General features: G+C 49.1%; 1 protein-coding gene across 6 annotated transcripts in view; it reads left to right on the top strand.

The window, feature by feature from the left end:
• Unkl (unk like zinc finger) overlaps positions 1-22,266 on the top strand; it is a 41,677-nt gene that overhangs the window by 12,341 nt on the left and 7,070 nt on the right. For 4 of the 6 annotated variants that reach the window (XR_015003518.2, XM_085694769.2, XM_085694767.2 and 1 more), the window contains exons 4-10: positions 460-593; positions 4,590-4,725; positions 6,146-6,263; positions 7,590-7,674; positions 8,832-8,914; positions 10,882-10,941; positions 16,811-16,988. Coding sequence is in view for 4 of the 6 variants with exons in the window: in XM_085694769.2 (XP_085550895.2) it covers positions 460-593; positions 4,590-4,725; positions 6,146-6,263; positions 7,590-7,674; positions 8,832-8,914; positions 10,882-10,941; positions 16,811-16,988 (794 nt within the window). In the remaining 2 variants the exon portion in view is untranslated. Of the gene's footprint in view, positions 1-459; positions 594-4,589; positions 4,726-6,145; positions 6,264-7,589; positions 7,675-8,831; positions 8,915-10,881; positions 10,942-16,810; positions 16,989-19,460; positions 19,587-22,266 lie in introns of those variants that run through there. The other 2 variants (XM_085694768.2, XM_048436150.3) reach the window with 2 other exon arrangements.

Genomic DNA, 22,266 nt, shown 5'->3' with positions numbered 1-22,266 from the left:
AAGTTCAAGCCCTGTCTGCAATATAGGGCAACAATAAATACCAGAGCATTCTGGGCTACAGCAGAGCGAGTCCCTCTACTCAAAAAAAAAAAAAAAAAAAAAAAGCCAGGTATGGTGATGCATGCATTTAATCCCAGCACTCAGGAGGCAGAGGCAGGCGGATCTCTTTAAGTTTCAGAACAGCCTGGTCTACCTAGCAAGTTCTAGGAATGTCAGGATTACATTGACCCTGTCTGAAATAGAAGGAGTGGGAAGTGGGGGCAGATCCTTTGTAAATGAACCAGCTCTGGTGTCCTAAGACTGCTCCTGTGTTTGCTGCCACTGTAGTCTGGCCCTAAACCTCCAGGTAGTGCCAGTGAAGTGACTAACCAAGTGACTTCGGAGCCATGAATTTTGCTGGCTTTCCCCACCTCTAGGGACGTTCAGGCTGTAACTGTTGTGCTGTGCTATTGGTTACAGGGAGCTTCAGGCTCAGGAAGCCCTACAGAATGGCCAACTCAGCGGTGGGGATGGTGTACCTGATCTGCAACCTGGAGTCTTGGCCAGCCAGGCCATGATCGAGAAGATCCTGGGTGAGGATCCTCGGTGGCAAGGTAAGCCCAGGCTTACTGCAGGGGAGAGCTGTGACCTTTCACTTGGTACATAACCTGCAGGAGGATCGGAAGAAAAATCAAGGTTCCTCAGTCCACTGCTAGCTGTCAGCCATTTAGGAAGCAGATGGCCAAAGGGGATTTGAACCCAGCCATCTGGTCCCCGACTGTGCTGACCCTTCATACCACCTGGCGTCTTTGTGGGTGGTGCTGGTTGGCTGTGGGGCTGAGGGAAGTGTTCAGGGACCACAGCAACTTCCAGTCTGCGTGTTCCAGCATGTTGCTAGCTGTTGTCTGCTGTCACCTACCCTATTAAAGTCAGGTCCACCTGCCTAAACCTGGGTTTCTGTGTGTCTGGAGCTTAAATCAGATGTTTGTCTGTCCTTGACATGTCACTTGGAGCTGTGAAACCCATATTCCCTGCAGGCTCAATGAATGATAGTTGTGAAGAATAAAAGTCTAGTTTTGTGGTAAAAGATGCATAAAAATCACCCTTTTAGGGGCTTGGAGGATGGCTCAGGGAGGAAAGTGCTTGCTGTATAAGCATTGGGATCTGAGTATGATGCCCAGGATCCCTTAGAAAGCCTGAGAGCTACAGTGCAGGCCTTCAGTCCAAGCCCTAAGGAGATAGAGGCAGGAGGATCTTAAAGGCTTGTTATCCAGACAGGTCAGCCAGTTGGTAAACTCTGGGTTTCAAACAATAAGTTGAGAGCACTGGCTGCTATTCCAGAGGACCAGAGTGTTCCCCAGCATCCACATGGCTGCTCACAACAGTCTGTAACTCTAGTTCCAGGGGCCTCCATGGGCACCAGGCACACACATGCTACACAGACACACATGCAGACAAAGACTCCTACACATGAAGTAGTGCTGAGGTGAGAGCACTAAAGGAAGATACTTGACGTCAGCCTCTGGCTCCACGCGTGCTCTCAAGGACGTGTACCCACACACAAAGGAAATTCCATAGTAAGGGAGGGGTAGTCGTGTGTTACCCAGGGTCTGTGAAGATTTTTCTGTTTGTTGTTGTTGTTGTTCTGGTTTGGTTTTGGTTTCTCAAGACAAGATTTCTTGTGTAACCTTGCTGTCCTGGAACTTGCTCTGTAGATCAGACTGAACTTGAACCCATAGAGATCCTGCTTCTGCCTCCAGAGTGCCGGGATCAAAGACCTCTGTCAACATACATGGTTATTTTTTTTTAAGATTTGTTTTTTATTATTTTCTTAATTATGCATATCTGTGTGAAGGTATGTCCAGTCTGTGATGTTTTGAGAAATATATTCAGTCTTGATGCACCCCCCCCCCCGACTTGGTCTGCTCAGGACTTTCTAGTTTGTAAGTAGTGCATTCAAACTGTAGTTAGTTCAGCTGTGAATTGTCTTCCTGCAGTCTTCTTCCCTCGGTGGATAAAATGAGTTGAGCTAGGGGTCAGAGGCTGGGATAAATTAACAGCATGGCTGTGGAGCTGTTTCTGACTCTACGTCCACTTCTTACTGTGGTCCTCCCACCATGCTGGCTGGCAGCACTGAGACTCACACTGTTCTCTCTTCATTGCCCCACCTGGCTCAGTGCTGACAAGCTATGGCCTGTTATCACATTGCAGGTGTTTGGAGAGGAGAGGGGACACTGCCTTTCCAGTCTCAATTGCAGAGGGAGATTCCAGTAGCCCGTCCCAAAGTCAGGGACAGGGTGTGATATTTAGCTCGAGGATGGTGTGGCAGCAGCATCATGTCTGGCTTTGTTTTTATCACCTTTCTGCTCTGTTCAGCAGCCTCCCTGTTGGCAGGAAGTGTTCTCTGCCAAGTGGGCATCTGATCCAGTGTCACAGGTGGGAGGTGAGAACCACGTCTCTGTAGGGTAGACTTAGCTGAGCAAGAAGGAAAGAAAGGAGGTGATTTTTATGGATCTTTATTCACGTTTTTATTTGCTTGGGCTTTGTTTTGTTTTTAAGATAGGGTCTCACTAATGTGGCCCAGGCCAACCGTGAACTCATAGAGATAGGCGTGCCTCTGCCTCTCCAGTACTGGAATTAAAGGTGTGTGCTATCATAGCCCGCCTCAAAGTTAACTTTTTTTGTTTTGAGACAGGGTTTCTCTGTGTAGCCCTGGCTGTCCTGGAACTCACTCTATAGACCATACTGGCCTCGAACTCAAAGATCCAACTGCCTCTGCCTCCCAGGTGCTGGGATTAGGGCATGTGCCACCACCACCCAGCATGAAGTTAATCATTTTTAAACTGAACGTTGATGATACACACTTTGTGAGTCCAGCACTCAGGAGGCTGAAGAAGGACAATTATGAACTGAAGCCCTGCCTAGGCTACATAGCAAGAGTGTTTCATAGAGTTAACATAGATATTGAGCTGGGCTTGTCCGGTATATACCTGTAATCTTACCACTTGGGAGTCTGAGTCTGAGCAAGATTGCAAAATCTAGGCCAACTTGATCAATTAATGGGATCCTGTCTCAAAATAGAAAGTAAAAGGAGGGCTGGTGAGATGACTCATTGGTTAAGAGCACTGACTACTCCTCCAGAGGACCTAGGTTCAATTCCCAGCACCCACATGGCAGCTCACAGCTGTCTGTAAATCCAGTTCAAGAGAATCTGACATCATTATACCAATGTGCATGAAATAAAAAGTTAAATAAAGTTTTTTTTTTTAAAAAAAAAAGAAAGTAAAAGGAGAGTTGGGTTTGTGTAACTCTATAAGATCACTTGCTAGGTCCTGGGTTCAGTCCCCAGCACCTCCCTAACAAAAGATCTGAGGTTTAATCTCCAACACAATCCAAGGTAGCATGATGGCTAACATCTCTGATCACAGCACCAGGGAGACAGACACGGGAGGTTGAAGCCAGCCTGGATTACATGTAACGTGTTTGTTTTGTTTTGTTTGTTTGTTTTAAAATGTTAAGCATTTTTGAAAGTAGGAATTTCATCTCCTCCCCCATCGTCGTCATTAGAGGTGGGAGTGGCATCCAGATGCTGTGGTCTTGGGTAGCGGTCTGAGGACGGCTTGTGGGGATCATTTCTCCCCTTCCACTGTGGGTTCCAGAGATGGAGTTCAGGTGACTGAGTTTATGCAGTCAGTGCTGAGCTGTCTCGCTGGCCTAAGAGTACTGTGTTCACAGCAGACTGAGGAGGAAACCCTGGCCTGTGCTCCTGTGCACCCCAGCCTTATCAACAGCATCCACAGTAGAGCCAGACAGCAGGTACACTGTACCTAGACCTACACTGGCCCGTCATCACCCGAGCCTGTCGAGGTTAGGGTTACATCTCAGAAAGCTGACTGTTTCTTAAGGTGATAGAAGCAGTTCAAGAAAGAGAAGACATTCCTGAGAATGGGAGTGGGTCAGTGAGCTGGGGACAAGCATTTTCTCAGAAAAGCTGTTTCCGTCGTTGGCTTGTGTGTGGGGTAGGTATGTGCGTGCCTGTGAATACGTGTTTGTGGGCAAATGCTGTGTCTGGTTATGTGCAGAAGCTCTCATCCTCTATCACTCTCTCTTCTTATTCATTGATACCAGGTCTTTGAGTTGTACCCACTGCTCACTGGGTCTGCGCTCTGAACGATGGAATTCTAGGCAGGCTCGCAGGCCTGTAAGACCACTAACCGTGTCCTTAGCCTAGCAGTGATTTAATACGGTCACACAAGTGTGTGATCATCACTTGACTGCCATTTCAGTTCTTTTTCTTTTGAGAGGGGGCTTCATTTCACTAAGACTGGCCTTGATCTCTGTCTTCTGGTGTTCTTTCATCTCTGGGTTTCTCTACTGTGTACATCCTACGTACATTGGTCATACTTACAGCCTTGTACCTGGCATCTCCGACTGTGTATTGTGTCTTTGGGGGCAATCCATAGTAAGTACAATCAGGGCTGGTCCTTCCTGACAGGTGAGCTGTGTTTGATTATCTACTCAGTGGTGATGGATGTGTCTGGACTTTGAACTGCTATGCCTGATGTTACTGTGAGCACTCAAGGCCAGGTTTTCTTGCATCTGTTTTACAGATAGTAACTTCGTATTGGGCAGCTATAAGACAGAGCAGTGCCCAAAGCCACCACGCCTATGTCGCCAGGGCTACGCCTGTCCACACTACCACAACAGCAGAGACCGCCGTCGGAACCCCAGGAGGTTCCAGTACAGGTGGGTTTAGGGATGACAGACAGGAGGATCCTGAGCCATCTTCCAGGTGTTCCCCATGTTCCCCATCAGGGATCTGCTCTGGCTCTAGAATATCTATCTTCACTGTAGCCACTGGCCTGATTGCTCTGCAGCTCCTGCTGCCTCTGTTCATCTGACAGAGGCAGGGTCATGAGGCTTCTTTAATTTTTTTCCTGTGACCCTTGTACCCCATTCTGGGGAGGAGGATCATTTTCCATGCTGTTGTCATAGACATGTCCACTCTTCAAGTTCTCCCATTGAGGATTCCTGCACAGCAATGCTGTCAGCCCGTAGCAAGAAAACTGTCTTAAAGGGGCTAGGCTTGTGCTGGGCGGTGGTGATGCACACCTTTAATTCCAGCACTTGGGAGGCAGAGGCAAGTGGATCTCTGTGAGTTCGAGGCCAGCCTGGTGTATATGAGCTAGTTATAGGACAGGTTGCACTCAGACACAGTGGTTCCCACATGATCTGCCCACTGGTAGCCCTCGAGGGATAGGAAACACAGCTGGGACACCCCCCCCACCCCCCGCAGCCTGTGTGTTTCCACTGGCACTTCTGGTTATAATGCATCACCCCTGTACAATGTAATGTACCACCTCTGCACCTCTGCAATGTCAGGGCTGCGTCCCACCCAGCAGGCACTGCACATTGGGCTTTCCTGGGATGTGAGACAGAGTTCACCTTCCAGGCTGATAGTAGGGCACTGAGTCTGGAGATGGAGAACTCTGGGGGATGCTCAACTTCTTGCCCTCTTGATTCTCACCTGCATTTTCCAAAGCATCATCCACTCTGCCTCCAGTCGCCCCTGTCTGTATTGCTGGCCTCCCGTTGGGCTTGCAGTCAGCACTCCCGGTGGCCCATACCTCAGTCCCCACAGGCTCCTCTTTGAGCCTGTGCCTTTTCTTCCCATGTCCCCTTGAGTGCCCAGAAACACCTGTTCTGATAGATGAAGATGGTGGATTTGTGACTTCACTGCTTTCTGAATAGCCTCAGGGTCAAGAGACCTGAGTAACATCCAGGAATAATACAGATTGGTGGTGCTGTGTCACCACTGCAGGCTTTAAGAGGACCAATGAATAGCCTTGTAAAAAGGATGGAAAATCAGATAAAGGGAAGGAGCCCCAGAGGTGGGAGTTCTGACTATAAACCCCAAATGAGTGGTCGTGAAACTGCCAGAAAGTGTGGAAAGTGTGGGGAATGTGGGTCATTTAAGCTAAGAGTCTTGAAAACAGCTTCAAGTTTCAGATTCTGCTTTGCTCCAGAAGGCAGAGCCCTGGACCAACACCTGTTGTGGGTCTCTGCACCGACACGGGCAGCCCCAGCTCAGGTGGGGAGTGCGGGGCAGCATGGTCACTGTTGGGAGCCATGTTCTGAGCACACCGGTGCATTCTTCCTACTCTAGGTCTACACCCTGCCCTAGTGTGAAACACGGTGACGAGTGGGGCGAGCCCTCACGGTGTGACGGTGGGGACAGCTGTCAGTACTGCCATTCCCGCACGGAGCAACAATTCCATCCTGAGGTAGGCATTGGGCAGGTGGGGGCGGGGCATCTCAACAGGGGCTTGCTGTGCGTGGAACCCTCACTGGAAGGGCACTTAGGACTCAGAAACGCTACTCAGTGCACACTGTTGGATTACACTGAGAAGGTAGTAAATCAGCCTAGGAGGAGTTGGGGAATGGGGTCAGGTCGGAAGGAGTCATGTGGAAAGACCCTCAGGGAGTGAGGACAGCACTTCCCTCTCCCAGAACAAGGAGTCTGACCAGGGAGGGACAGTTTTACTAGAGGGTTCCACTCACCCCCCTGGTCATGGCTGCTCTATTGCCAGTGCCTATTGGGGTCCAGCTGACCTCGTGTGGCCCACAGCTCCACCCTGTGTGCCATGTGAGATGAACTGCCTAGCCCTGAGGCTCTCACTAGTGAGGGTGTTCCAGGGATTCAAAGGTTACCACCAGGACGGTCAGGACTGCCTGTCCCGTGGAATGGTCTAGATAGGTGTTTGGCCCTGTCCTTAGGAGTTCACTTTGACTACTCAGTCACCAAGCAGAACACACTTAGATTTGAGTTAAAATGAAGAAGCAGAACTGTCCTTGGAGCCCTGAGACTTCAGGGAGCTGGGGCAAGGCTGGAGAATCTGAAGGAAATGGTTCTCTATGTAGGCTTAAGTCTGTTAGCACAGGGGTACTGTTATCATGCCCTTCCCGAGCCTCTGTAACAGATGGTATGGTTTTGGTATTTGGGCAATAATGCCCCTTGGGGTAGAGTTCCTGGTGCCGAGGCTTGTTTGTCCTTTCCCTGGTTGCCATGGTGAGTTGTCTCATCACAAGGTTGATGCTGTAGTCATTGAGCAGGCCTCGCTTGAGCTTCTGCTGTATCTCAGAGTTAGGCAGAGATGTCAAGTAGAAGAGTGCCTTTGCGTGGTGGTCTGATAGACGGGTTTGGCCCTGACCAATATCTTCAGAGGAGGTGGGTGTTCAGGACCACGGGCATCTAGGGGCAAACAGTGTGGTGGCCACCTTCCATCACTGGAAAGAAAAGGTTTGTGTAGTTCGAAGTTCTAGAGGTTCCCATCTATGATTACATGGTCCCATAGCTTTGGGCCTGCCCTGCCCCCACAAGAGCGTGCCTCCTTATTCTAGGGACTGCCCACTAGGCCCTGACTTGTTCAGGTTTCACCATCTTTTAGTCCTGAGAACCAGGCCTTCCATGAACTTTTGGAGACTGCATATCCAGTCTGCAACTAGAAGAGCCCACGCAGTCTGATTGCTGGTGTGTTCTGAGCAACCAACTGTGTTCTTCTTACAGAAACCCAGATGAATAAGCATCTGTCTTTTGTCTTATTTCCTAGATCTACAAATCTACAAAATGCAACGATATGCGCCAGACTGGCTACTGCCCTCGGGGCCCTTTCTGTGCCTTTGCACATGTTGAGAGTAAGTAGACAACCTTCATCCTCCCGGGACCACCTTGGCCTCCATGTGACCACATACCTCACTCAGCAGCTCCACAGAATCTCGCTGAGTTTTGTCTCATCCAAAGCCAGCTTTGAGTGGTGACTCAGCACTGTGACCTGGGAACTGGCCGCATCTATACATAATGTCATGTTCATTTAGATGGCTGGGGTGGGGGCTCACGCTCCATGGCTGGACCTGCCTTTACATCTGGGACAGGCCGGACTACTGGGCTGCATGTACCTCAGGGAGATCCAGATCTGTCATTCACCTGCTCACCTACACCTTCCCTGAGCTACTGTTCTAGTGGGACTGAGTGGCAGTGACTCTGTGAAGTCAGTGTCTGTCCATGTAGCTGGAGGAGATACTGAGGTCTCTTAATTAGGCTTGACTAGCTGCCCAGAGCCTAGTAGTCAGTAATTGTCAATAGGCTCATATTAGATGCTCTAAAGCTATGTGGTCGTCTCCCCCCTCCCCGGAGTGTGGGTTCTGGTGTTTATAAAATAATTACAAAGTATGAACTTCACTTCCTGTCTAAGTTGGGATGGCCACTGTTCTGTTCACACTTGACATGTGATTTTCATATTAAAATTATTGAATCCAAATGGTACTGTTTGGGAGCTAGAGAGATGGGTCAGTGGTTAAGAGCATGTACTGCTCTTGAAGGGAATGAGAGGCCCAAAACCACCACTCTTGGGATACCTGCACTCAAATGTACATACCCACACAGAGATGCATGTCGTACACATACTTAAAAATAGACTTTAAAAAATACATTTATTTGTTTTATGCATGTGAGTGTTTTGTTTGTATGTATTTACATGCACCACACGCGTGCCTGGTGCCTGCAAAAGCCAAAAGTGTTGCATTCCCTGGAACTGGAGTTACAAATGGTTGTGAACTACCATGTGAGTTCTAGGAACTGAACCCAGGTCCTCTGCAAGAGCAGCAAATGCTCCTAACCATTGAGTATCTGCAGCCCCTAGAAAGAAATGAAAAAGAAAAGATTAAGTGGCTCTGTGAGGGTTGGCCTGCCATCCAGGAAAGGGGAAGTGGCTATAACACCAGCCTGTGCTTTCCACCTCTTCCGTGGGCCAGCTGTCAGCTCCTCAATGCCAGCTACTCTTTCTTCTTGGTAGAGAGCCTGGGAATGGTGAATGACTGGAGCTGCCGTGACCTCAGTTCCAACAGCGCCTCGACTTACAGCAGCCAGCCTGGAAGTGTAAGTGGACATTGCTTGGCTTAATCACACTGTTGGGGACAGAGATGAGATGACATTTGGCATTTGGGTGGTGTGGTTGGAGGCAGCCTACATTGTGGTTCCTTCTAAAAGAGTCTAGAAAAATCGTGACTATATTCCTGCCAAGGCTGGAGCAGGACACACTCCTGGTATGCTGACTGGTGGAATCTTGCTTTAGCAGGCACCCGGTGCCTTGCCTCCCTCATTTTTGCCGATCCCTTGGGCTGTTAGGTTCCTAGGCAGTTGGAGGTCATCAACAAATGGTATCTGATGTGGCATGCCCAGTCTGTGCTACTCAACACGCCCAAGTGTTGGATGAGGCCATCGTGTATCTGATGGCTATGATGAGGATGAATGGTCTCATCATACTTAGAAACCACTTCCTGTTTGTGCCTGGGTCGGCCACTAGAGTAAATCCTGAGGAGGGCTCTCAGTGTGGGGACAGTCTTTTCAAAAATGGACTGAAACTAGTATTTGCTTCTAAAACTGTTTGAGTAACATTGAAATATTCATGAATTTTCTGGTCAGTGGTGATGTAGGCCTTTAATCCCAGCACTCAAGAAGCGGAGGTGGATCTCTGAGTTTGAGGCCAGCTTGGTCTACAGAGTGAGTTCTAGGACAACCAGGACTACACAGAAAAGCCCTTTTGTTTTGAAAAACAAAAACAAGGGGCTGCAGCGATGGTTCAGAGGTTAAGAACACTGGTTGCTCTTCCAGAGGTCCTGAGTTCAATTCCCAGCAACCACATGGTAGTTCACAACCATCTGTAATGAGATCTGGTGTCCTGGTATATAAGCATACATGCAGGTAGAACACTGTATACATATAAATAGATAAATTTTAAAAAAAAGAAAAGCAAAAGCAAAAGAACAATTCTTGAATTTGTTGAACAACCCTAAACCCGCCATTCTGCTTAGCTCATGCACTTGTGTGTCACTTCACTCTCTTGCCGAGGCCACTTGGGTGGACCTTGGGTCTATTGATAGGCCCCTGAGACTCAGGAAATGTCTGTTCATGGTCTAGGTCTTAGTCACTTAGCTCTTTTGCCTCTTCTGCCTGAGGATGGTCCTTTGTGGCTGACAGGGCAGCATCTGAATCTGTCCTGGGTGCCGCAGGTATCCTCTGCTAGTGTCAGCTCAGGGGAGGCCCAGTGCAGCTCGGTAAGACTCTGGTAATACACTTCAGCGCCTTCCGTGATGCTGCTGCCCCTGGTGTCAGTGAGATGTCCTGGGTACCCAAAATGTGTGGTGGTGGTCTACCTGGACTGAGATGCCTGTGGAGGCAGCATCTCTGCATTCATTACTGCTTTAGTGCCCGGAACGCTGCTGGCACTCTGTAATATCCAGAACTTGCCACTTTTCCCTTGGGATTGTCACAAAACCCTCACAGGACCACCTTGAATGGCCGGAGCTATTCTCCCTCAAGGGTCTCCCTAGGGCAATACCCACACTCCTGTGCTGTCAGCCTCGATGCTATTTGGGTCAAACAGGAGACCAGGGTTCTTAGTTCTAGTCCCCAACATGATACTCTTGCATTTGATCACTTCATATGAGGGCCTGTTTAATGTGATGAATTCATGAGCCCATGCCCAGCCCTTTTTATTGAACAACTGCTTGGCTCTTGGTGCATGTGTAGTGCCCCACAGACTGTCAGTCCTGAGTGATCCAAGTGTGAAAGGGGCTTTGTTACAAATGGACATGACCCATAAGAACAACTCGGTTTCTCATGTCTTTGAGGACTTGTACTTTTGTGGTGTTTTGTTTTTGTGATTGTTTGTTCAATTTTGTTTTGAGGCAAGGTCTTATTATATAACCTAGGTTGGTCTCAAACTTAAGATCTTCCTGCTCCAGCCTGTTTTGTGCTGGGATTACAAGCAAAGTGTGGGTCTGTGTGTTTTCATAAGATATCTCCCCCTTGCCTTTCCAACCTGAGCAGCCCTTCTCTTGTAGGCCAAACAGAAAGACTCTCCCTCTGAAGGAAACCAGAAAACTAGTGAGGACAGCAAGCAGGTACAGTTCTGGGGCCGTGTGACTGCAGCTAGAGAGTATGGCTTTTGTTCTGTTTTGATCTTTTTTTTTGGCTCATATTTGTGTGTCCTTTGTTTTATTAGAAAATATTTAAGCTATGACTGGGTGGTAGGGGCACATACCTTTAATCGCAGCACTCGGGAGGCAGAGACAGGCGGATCTCTGAATTCGAGGCCAGTTTGGTCTACAGAGCATGTTCCAGGACAGCCAGGGCTACACAAAGAAACCCTGTGTCAAGCCCGCCCTCCCCACAAAAAAAAATGTTGTGTCCTTGAAAACAACAAAATTAAAGCCTGTGGCATTTCTCTCTGGGGAAATCAGCAGCTACGGCCACTGTAACAGTATCTCAGGCACAGACTTAAGTAACAGCTCCATTTCCCAGTCTGGAGGTCAGAGACTGAGGTCGAGGTGGGGTCAGGCCCACAGCCTTGTGTGCTTTCTGTGGCCTCACAGGATTACCCCTTGGTGCACGTCTCTGTCCTCATGTCTTACAAAGACACCATTTAGTCCAGTCAGTGTCCTTATCTTAACGTACAAGATCTATAGACAGGGTTTCTCTGTAGCTTTGGAGCCTAGCCTGTCCTGGAACTTGCTCTGTAGACCAGGCTGGCCTGAACTCCCAGAGATTCACCTGCCTCTGCCTCCCTAGTGCTGGGATTAAAGGTGTGTGCCACCACCTCCTGGCCTGTGGGAAAGATTTTATCCTCCCCTGTTTTCTGCTCTCATGGAGCCAGGGCAAGGAAAGGAGGATGAGGTGTTCCTGGGTCACAAGGACAGAGTATCAGTTGGGAAGGGGAAGGGTTCTGGAAATTGGTAGTGATGGTGTTTTCCCAAGAGTGAATGTAATTAATGACACAGAAGTATACACTGGGAGCCAGGTCTTGTGGTGCAGGTACATAAAATCCCAGCTACTTGAGAGGCTTGAGGCAAGAATATTACTGCGAGTTTAAGGGCAGCATGGGCTTGGTAGTAAAATATTGTATTAAAGGTTAAAAGTAAAGGGCTTGGAATGTTGCTCAGAGATAGAATACTTACCTAGTGTTTTAGTCAGGGCTACTATTCCTGTGGTAAAACACCATGACCAAAGGCAAATTGGGGAGGAAAGCATTTATTGGCTTACATTTATGTATCACTGTTCATCATTGAAAGAAGTCAGAACAGGTACTCAAACAAGGCAAGAACCTGGAGGCAGAGGCTGTGAGGGGTGTTGCTTACTGACTTGCTCATCATGGTTTGCTTAGCTTGCTTTCTTACAGAACTCAGGACCACTAGCCCAGGGGTGGCCCCGCCCACAGTAGTCTGGACTCTCTCCCATCAATCACTAATTAAGAAAATGCCCAGGGCTAGAGAGATGGCTCAGTGATTAAGAGCACCAGCTGCTCTTGCGGAGGATCTGGGTTCACTTTCTAGCACACACATGGCAGCTCACAACTGTCTGTAATTCCAGTTCCAGGGAATCTGGCAGACACACATTCAGGCAAAACACCAATGCACATAAAATAGAAGTAAATAATAATAATAATAATAATAATAATGCCATGTACCCAGCTCTTATGGGGGCATTTTATCAATGAAGTTCTCTCCTTTCAGATAGCTCTAGCTTGTCAAGTTGACAAAATTAGCCAGCCCACCTAGTTTGTGAGACCCTAGGCTCAGTCCCTAATACTACAAAGAAGTGTATGCTTAATACTGATTAAGGGCCAACCAGAAGGTTTAGCATGTAAAAGACGTTGCTACTGTGCATGCTGACCTGGGTTTGGTCCCTGAGACCCACAGGTAGGAGAGAACCAACTCCCAAGAGTTGTACTCTGGTGTGCACATGTCTCCATACACATACACACACACACTCTCTCTCTCTCAATAAATAAAATTAATAAAACCCAGAATGGTTAAATGATTACTGTTTTTTGTTTGTTTCGAGACAGGGTTTCTCTGTAACTTGGGAGCCTGTCCTGAAACTAGCTCTTGTAGACCAGACTGACCTCGAACTCACAGAGATCCACCTACCTCTGCCTCCCGAGTGCTGGGATTAAAGGCATGCACCACCACCGCCCAGCTTAAATGATTACTTTTATCATGTGTATATTTTAACAAAAAAGAGAAGGAAAAAAGGAAGTAGAGAGAAAAGCCAGGCAGACAAAGCTGGCTTTAGAGGAGTATCCCTTGGTGGTGTGTCCCTGGCCCTAGCTATGTCTGACTTTCTCATTGATGCAGACCCTTAGGTTGATCCATTGCGGTTGTACATTTGTTACCATTTTGACCTTGAATGGGAAGGACTTGGATGACGTTACTGATTTTCAGAGTCATACAGTCTCCCAGCGTCCTTACATGGTTAAGAGAGGAACATCCTCTGCTGTAATGTGTACCACTCTGAGGCAGGACTGTTTTGGTTCCTTGAAGACCGTGATATCACATGCACAAATCAGGAGTTGAGGTATGGTTGTCCCCTTCAAACAAATCTGGGAAGGACGAGGATGGTACCTCGGTGCCGCAGGCTATCAGTTCCCAGATGGAGCACTGGTGTCCTGCTGTGTGGGCATGAGATTACCTGCCTGAGCTCCCTCAGATCAGCTGTGCTGATGACTTGGCAGTCACATCATGCCATTTTACAAGTTCTCTGCATTCTTGGTCTCTGGTTTAAAGTCTAGGGAGGTTTTGTTTTAATTTTTAGTATTTTATTGTATGTGTATGGATGTTTTTTGTCTGCGTGCAGGTCTGTGCACAGCTAGTGTCCACAGAAGGCAGTTGAATCCTTGGGAACTGGAGTTACAAATGGTTGTGACCTACGTGGGTGCTGGAAAGCAAACCTGTTCCTTCGGAAGAACAACTTAACTGCTGAAGTATTAAAGTCCCAGAAGTGACAGTACAGGTTTTTCCTTGGATTCCAGGCAACAGGCCTTGAAGTCTCTTCTCTACTAAACTAGGACTCTTTGGGGGTGACATGCTCCCCATTATTTGGAAAGAGGTACATGTGTTCTTGGTGGTATTGGACTTAGGTGAGGTCTGAAATTTAAGGTAGATGGATGGAAGGAGGCAGTAGTGATTATGATTCAGGATGCTGGCCTCTCAGTTGTCTGGGATGGACTTCAGCCTAACCAGCTCATGGCACCAGCTCAGCTCTGGACTGGGCCCACTGGTGAAGGCAGACAGCACAGGTGTTGCAATTTAAAAAAATGCCGCAAAGAGAAGTCACACCTTGCAACAAGGTTCACATGGAGGTTTATTAGCAAAGTAGAGAGAAGGGGCAGAGATCAGTCCCTGGGAACAAGGGTGGTAGAAGGGGGTGGAGAGAGAGAGAGAGAGTGAAAAGAAACAGGAGGTGGGCAGCCCCACTTTTAAAAAGGGGGATGTAGTGAATATGCACAGGCGGTGCTCTTAGTGGCTGCAGCTGAGGACATCCTGTCAGGACCCCAAGGGCAGGCCAGTGCAGATGCCTGAATACTGACATTCCTTCCTTTTGTTTATTATGAAAAGGTGAGGCATTGTTAGAAAGGGGTCACAGGTGAGGTGGGGGTTGAGAACGCTGTGTTCTCGAGACTGCTTCATGCTGATCTGGGGGTGTTGCAATCTTTGGGGGATCTGAGAAAGCTAAGGTGCTGGTTCGACTGTCTCCTGAGAGGGCAAGGAAAATAACAGGAAAGATCACCAGGACTAAGTGGGAACAGGAGTTGAGTTCCCACTTAGAACTCAACTGAAAGAAAGGGAGAACCGGTGTGTGCTGAGCAAGAGGAAGCTCCATCTGACATGCATGTGCAACAAACAAGCGGGACGTTTAGAGAGGGAGAGCAGACAGACAAAAGCAGGTTTTGAAAAAGAAAGTGGAGAATTCTTTGTTTCCTGTCTGGTCCAAGGAATACTGAGGCCAGATTTGATTAAAAGGAGTGATCAGTGGGTCTTCAAAAGACATCCCAATGGGAGCGAAGAGGTGTAGGACATGGTTCCCAAGGATGAGGCGGAGGAAGATAGAGAAAGATACATGGGCCTGACACATTGGCATCCCAGGGATCCAGACAGAGTGGGCACAGCTGTTTCAGTACGTCGTCATGTAAGAACAGGGGCCAAAAGCTCTGAGCCCAAGAGAGGCAAAGTCACCTGGTGCCAGGATTTTGAGGAAAGCTAGAAGGTGAGAAGACTGTGCTTGAGAAAGGAAGTCTCATATCCAGGGTGGATAACCCTGCCAGAGATCCCATTGTTGGTACTGAATGAAAAGCAAAGCCATCAGCGAATGAGAAAACGGATTTGTTGAAGGTGGAAGAGAGCAGATCAGAAAGCGATATCTAAGGGATAATTGGGCCAGATCTTAACTGCAAAGACAGATGAGTTTAGAAGCCCTTAAATCGGGCACTGAGTGCTAAAGCTGGAGGTATAGATGATACCAAAGTTCCCATGAATGAGGCAGATAAGTGAGACCCAAGGGTCTATAATCCCTAGTTTCCAGGAATTCAAAGAGGATTGATTTCGAGAAGGCACAGGCTGCCTCAATGATTTGTCAAGCAGAGCAGGGGCTCAGGGCTCTGAGCCTAAAAGAGCCATGGTTCCCTGGTACCAGTGCTTAACGAGGCCAAAAGGTGAGAAGCCAGGCTCGAGAGAAGTCCTCACTCATGGGAAATGGCCAGAGGTGGAGAAGAGGGGGCTCATCAACCATGCTGGTGGTAGATGGAGGGCCCCAGTGATCCATTAGTTGAAGAAGCGAGGCTGTCATGTGTGAACCAGGTACCCGGGTCCTGGCATGCCCAGACTGCCAGCAGGCGGGAGGAAGTGCCAGGAGAGCCTTTCCTGATCAGGGAACCCAGTGTTGTAATTTAAAAACACCATGAGGAGAAGTCACACCATGCAACAAGGCTCACATAGAGGTTCATTGGAAGAGGAGAGAGAAGGGGCAGAGAAGGAGGCAGAGACTGGTCCCTGGGGGCAAGAGAGGTGAAAGAGGGAGAGGTGGGGCAGAGAGGTAGGGGGCAGGCCCAGCTTTTAAAAGGGACCCTAGTGAATGTGCACAGGAGGCGCTCTTAGTGGCTGCAGCTAAGGACGTACCCTGTCAGGACCCCAAGGGCAGGCCAGTATAGATGCCTGAACACTAACAACAGGTGCCTATAGCTTCTGTACCTGGTACCCGTGTGATGGGGTTACCACTAAGCTGTTGATTTCCAGCTGTGATGTGTGATCTTATCATTTATAGAGAACTGGTACCCTTCATGCTGGTAACAGTTTCTTCCTGCCCATGGCCAGTATCTGTGACTTGCTGATAGAGAACACCTGTCCTTTCTTTGGCCCAGGCAAAGTGTGGGGTCTCTGGCTACCTTTGCAGGACATATGGGGATGTCTCAGGGGGGTTTGGTGAGGCCCAGGATACATGGGCTGCTTTTTCTCAATGTGAACAGGTTTGATTTTGATGAAAGTGTCTGTTGCACTGAGACATGCCAAGGGCCCCCAGCTCTGCTGCTTTGTTCCCCAAATCTAGCCTGGCCACATGTTTGGTATCATATGACTTGTTTTTATCTATTATCTATCAGTTTTTCTCAGTTTCACTTTTCTGGCCACTGGGTGGGTAAGAACTGGGGACGGGTGCAGAGGCTCCTGGGAGGTTGGGGAGAAGGCTGGGCAAACGCCCAGCCCCTGGCCTGTCACAGGTTTTTATGTCAGCAGACACTTTCCATGTCTGTTTGCCGGAGTGACAGCAAGACAGCCTGTCATGGTCAATGCATGCTGGCAAGCAGTTCCCACCCGTCTGCAACAGCCCGAGATGTTGCTGTCCTCGTGTGCTGCTCTGGAAGTGGGCAGTCCATCCGTCTGCAGTGTCTCTGCTGTTGTGCTCCCAGCAGCACCTGCTCATATTGTTTGTGTTTTTGAACAGAACCACCTTGCTGTGTTCTCAGTGGTTCACCCACTGGCCCCCAGCATAAGCTCCAGTGTGGCATCTAGCCTGGCATCCAGCACTGGCTCAGGTAGCTCCTCCCCCACCGCTCTACCTACCCTTCCTGCCCGTGCCCTCCCACTGGATCCAGCTGGCAACACTGTGGAGGCAGTCCTAGGTAAGTCACAACACTTCTTTCCTCTCAGCTCTTCACACGGTCACTGTGTTACTTGGGACTGCAGGATATGTGGAGCCCACGTCACATAATACAGAAAACACCAAAGAGTCATGGCAAGTGGACCCTCTGTCTCAGAGGCCATGGGAAAATGAGGAGGCTAGTGAGAAGTGGAGATGGAAACCACAATGAACTAAAGGTGGAGGATGACAGGGTCGAGAGGAGAGTTGTAGTGGAGCCTGGAGCAAGTAAACAGCTAGCTGTCAACTTGCAGCCAGCTTTGTGGATTTTTTAGTGCCTGGGAGTCACTCACTGCGGGAGCACCAGTGATGTATCAGTGTCTGAACAGGAGCCAAGAACCTGGGCACCAAGGCCAGGATGAGTTAAGTAAATGGGGTTAGACCAAGAGGAGTGAGGGAGCCCGGCGCTCCTATGTACACAGGTACTTGTGAATCACAGGTAGCATGCTCTGAGCTGCTGCATTCCGTGATCACAGGCAGCATGCTCTGAGCTGCTGCATCCATGGTCACCAGGGCCTAGTTGGCCCAAGACTGACTTGATTGTGGTTTGGTTTGATTTGGTTCAGTTTGGTTTTTCAAGACAGGGTTTCTCTGTGTAGTCAAGGCTGGCCTGGAACTCTTTGTAAACCAGGCGGAAACTCAGAGATTTGCCTGCTTGTGCCTCTTGAGTTCTGGGATGAAAGGCATGTGTCACTACCACCCAGCTTTTAAAAAAAAAAAAAAAGATGTCATTTGTTTTATATATATATATATGAATATGAGAATTTTGCCTAAACGTATGTCTGCATTGTGTGCATTCATTGTCTGTGGATGTCAGAAGGAGGGAATTGATGTCCCTGGAAATGGAGTTAGAGACAGTTGTGAGCTGCCTCATGGGTGCTGGAAATTGAACCTGGGTCCTCTGGAAGAGTAGCCGGTGTGCTCTAAACCACTGAGGTATCCTTCCAGCCCCGAAGCCTGTATCTTGTCCTGACCGTGGGAGATACACAGAAGAATGGCATTTGTGGTGACTTCAGAGATGTGGGACTGTCTTGAAGCAGGTCGTGCTGCCTAGGGACCCAGAGTCAAGTTGTCCATGTTGATGTACAAGTACCAAAGTGGCAAGCCCTGCCTAGAGGACATAGAGATGTGTCACTAGCCGTCTCACAAGACAGCACAAGCTCTACCCGTGTAGACCTGTTAGAGTCCTACTTCAGATGCAGGTTGGGAATGATGTCACTAGTGTTGGCAGAGGAGGCGTCCCTCTACTGTCCTCAGGGGACATTAAAGACAGTCCTGTACTACGTGGGGACTGCTAAGGAGTCCTGGAGCTGGTCAATGTGCTGCTGAGGCTCCTCCCACGCCTCTGTGTTTCTAATGTAAAAATAAAGAGGGTACACAACAGAAGAATGTTGAGGGAAAGTTAGATCCCCATCCCAGAACAAGCAGACTGTGTGGGCACTTGCTCACCAAGGTGTAAGGTTGACCAGGTGCAACAAACATGGGAAGTATCTTAGGAAGTCCTGAGTTGCGGGTGTTTCAGGCTAGCAGGTGTCAGCCTGTTTGCGATAGTTCTTCTGGCCATTATTTACTATGCAGTGCATGGCCTCAGCCAGAGTCAGAAAGTTGCGAAATGCATTTTTAAAATTTGTTTAAAAATTTTAAAAATTCCCTTGGAAGGGAATCCAAGGCCTCAAGTTGATTAAGCCACCTGTCCTCATTTACAGTGTATTGTAGTTATTGCTTCCCAGTTTAAACAGTGAGCATTTCCTCTTTTCACTGTGAATCCCTTCAAAAGTCAACTAGCTGGGTACTGTAATCTCAGGGCTTGGGACGCTGAGGCAGGAGGATCACTTTTGAGACTCCCCATACTATATATCAGAACACAAGACACAAGAAGTCAGTGGGCTGTCTTCCCAGTGATGGGAATTCACGGTTCCTAGGCACAGGGGCAATCCCTGCCTCTACCCAATAACCAGCTTGACCCACATGCCTCCTCCCCATGGGTTAGCCCTCACTCTAGTTCTTTTTCAGTGTTAAAGGGCTGATGAGGAGGAGGGGTAGACTGGAGGGCACTGTCTTTGTGGGTTTTCCTTTAATTTAAATCAAGTCAAGTGCAGGGCCTGCACATTTAAGAGATGCGGGGGAGGGAAGTGGGAAGCGTGCTAGTTCTGGTAGTCAAGAGTGAACACGCCTCCAGCTCTTGTCCATGGGGGACTGAGCCCATGAGTGCTCCCTCTGCTTGGCACCCTCCCAATTCCTCTCCCCTTCCCCCATCGTCCATTCCTGCCTCACTAGTCAGGCATAAATGGTGCCCTCTCTAGCACACCTGGTAAGCAGGTGCTGTGGGGGCGTGGCCGGTGCTCGGGGGACAGGGTGCACAGCGGGAGTGGGCGGGGCCTGCACGCAGGCAGGGCCAGCGGCTGGTGAGGGCGGAGCGCGAGCCAGGCAGGTTTGAATCCTCAGTGACGGCAGCCCTTCTGGGGCTGCGGAGGATATGAGTCAGCATTGACAGTGGCTACGGCAGATCCCGGCAGGTCTCGCGTCAGCCCGGCACCAAGTTGTGGGTCCTCATTTTTCAGCGCTTTGGAACTCCCGAGGTGTGAGTCCCTCTCTCCGGTGCGTGTCTCCAGGGGGCTTCTGTCCTACACTCGAATCCTCCCTCGTGGTGCCCCCCCTTCCCACCTTGACTGGCATCTCCCTTGAGATCGTCCTGGTCGGCCAGCGTACCCCCAGGTGAAGAACCCCTGGTAGTTTCCCTTCTGAGTGCACCCCTCCGTCTTGGTGTGCACCCCTTCAGGCCGGTACCTTTCAAAATGCGTGTCCCTTCAGGTGCATGTTTCCCCGAAGCCATGTACCTCTTTCGCAGTGAGATAATGGGATGGATACCAGGCCTTTCAGACTGGGAGGTTAACTTCCATGCCTACTCTTACAGACTTGCTTTTCTTGGTGCTGCTTATCCAGGGCCCTATTGCCCTCAAGGTGGCCATCCTGCATCCTGTTCCTAAAGTCCTGGTCAGGTCGCCCCAGTTCCTCCTAACTTTCCCAGTTCAGAGTGGAGGTATGCTGGTGGCTTGGTGCTCCTCTGTTCTCTAGCAGCAGATAGGGAAGATACCATCCTGTCTTGCCCTTAACTCCTTCCTACAGTCTGTGGTTTGTCCCTTTATGTATTCCTGACCCTAGAGGACTGTGGCACCTTTTGAATGTGCTGTGTGACATTGGGAACTGGTGATGCCTGGAACAATACTCAGTAGCTCTCTGCTGGTTGCTGCTGAGGTCCAGGTGGCTTCAGGTCATTTGGTGGAGTCAGTTCTGAGCCAGGCGGGATAGCCTGGCCCTCAAGCACTTGTAGTTTATGAAAGGAGGCTCACCTAGATTTCCAAGGTGGTTCTTTAAGTATGATTCAGAACATGAAGGTTAGTGAGGTTGGAGGCAAGAACCTGGTGGACTAGGGTGTAGGGTGGGTTTCTGAACAGCAGTCAGAAGAGTTGGGGAGCCCCTGGGTCAGAAATAGGGCTGACAGGGCCAAGAGGCTCCCCAGATATCCCCTTTTAACTGAAACCTTGGGGGGTTCCAGTACAGTGGCTCACACCCTGTGCTAGGCTTCTTTTTGGGGTTGATTGCAGTATGGTTCTATCCCAACTTGGCCCCTCTGTTCCGTATAGTCAAGGCTGCCACTGCACCTTGGACTCCTGTGCTGAGCCACAGAGAACATGCTCAGATTGAGTCATCCAGGGGAGACAGGTTCCCACTTCCATGCCTTTCTTTGTTCCTTAGTGCTTCAAATTGAGGTTTTGCAATTATTCCAGGGGCACAAGAGCAGTGGAATTGTCCCTCACTTAATTCTCCAGGTTTTAGGTGCAGAGGCTGTCAGTCCAGGCTGTCACATCCCTGCTCCAGATCAGGTATAAAGGATGGGGTGGAGCCTCTGCACTGGGCACAGCAGAGGCAGGATAGGGCAGGTTGCTGTGTAGATGGATGGGAACATATCCTCAGTCTGCCTACTTTGGCCAGCTCTGTGCAGATGTCCTGGTTCAGCACCCAGGGTTTGGAGACTGATGAGACCTGGACTAGTGGGACATGCTCAGCAGTGGACTATGAAGAAGGTATGAGATAGAGAGAAAGCTGTGCTTAGCTTGCTGTCACTGAAGAAGGGACCCTGAAGCATGCCTACTCTTGGGAGACACCTATTCTCTCCCAGAGACTGAGAGATGAGACTGGGGGTGGCATGTGGGCATGTGGTGTTAGGGCAAGAAAAGGAGCAGGTAGTGTTGTGAGGTATCCACCAGAGAAGAGTTTAAGTCAGTAAAAAGTCTTTTTTTTTTGTCTTTTTTTTTTCTTTTCTTTTCTTGAGACAGGTTTCTCTGTAACTTTGGAGCCTGTCCTGGAATTCGCTCTATAGACCATGCTGGTCTCAAACTTATGTAGTTCTGCCTTCCTCTGCCTCCCGAGTGCTGGGATTAAAGGTGTGCGCCACCACCGCCTGGCCAATAGGAAGTCTTTATTGGCCAGCTGCAGACTACACTGGGTGTTCAGGATCCAGTGCAGTCCTGAGCCTTTCTCAGGGTGAGCTTTTGAGCACAAAATACTCATACTGAGTTGACACACCTGGGTTGGTTGACGCACCTGGGTTGGTTGACGCACCTGGGTTGGTGGACACGCCTGAGTTGGTTGACACACCTCAGTTACACCTTAGTTTGAAGAACTAAGGAGCAGGAACAGTTAGCCAGAAGCAAAACTATAAAGCCCAGAAAGCAAAGGTAGTACATTTAGGGACTTCGCCAGAATTACAGAAGCAACTCTGATGGGTTAGATCTCTGTTTTCATTTTGCTGCCTACATGCTGGGTTTTAAGCTCTGAATGGTACTCTGTCATGGCGTCAGCTGTGCTTCTAGAGTTTTATCCTGACCTGCTACAGAGAGGTTTCCTTACAGCCTGTGTGCTGTCACTCCTTTTAGAGAGGCCCTTTTATGCCCAGGCAGTGGTGGTGCACGCCTTTAATCCTAGCACTCGGGTGGCAGAGGCAGGCAGATCTCTGTGAGTTCGAGACCAGCCTGGTCTACAGAGCAAGTTCCAGGACAGACTCCAAAGCTACACAGAGAAACCCTGTCTCAAAAAACAAAAACAACAACAACAGCAAAAATGAAATGGGGTAGAGGCCCTTTATAACCAGCAAGGGAAGACTAGAGCTTTAAGGAAAAGTTTATGTGACCTGTGGCATCTTTTTATTTGTTTATTTTTGAGACTAGGCTAGTTTTATAGTCCAGGCTGGTCTGGACCTC

Source organism: Myodes glareolus, chromosome 9, assembly GCF_982192425.1.
Source record: "Myodes glareolus chromosome 9, mMyoGla1.1, whole genome shotgun sequence".
In the NCBI taxonomy this organism is placed as follows: domain Eukaryota; kingdom Metazoa; phylum Chordata; class Mammalia; order Rodentia; family Cricetidae; genus Myodes; species Myodes glareolus.
Note: the sequence above shows the minus strand (reverse complement) of the source record. Positions and strands in the feature narration are given on the sequence as shown.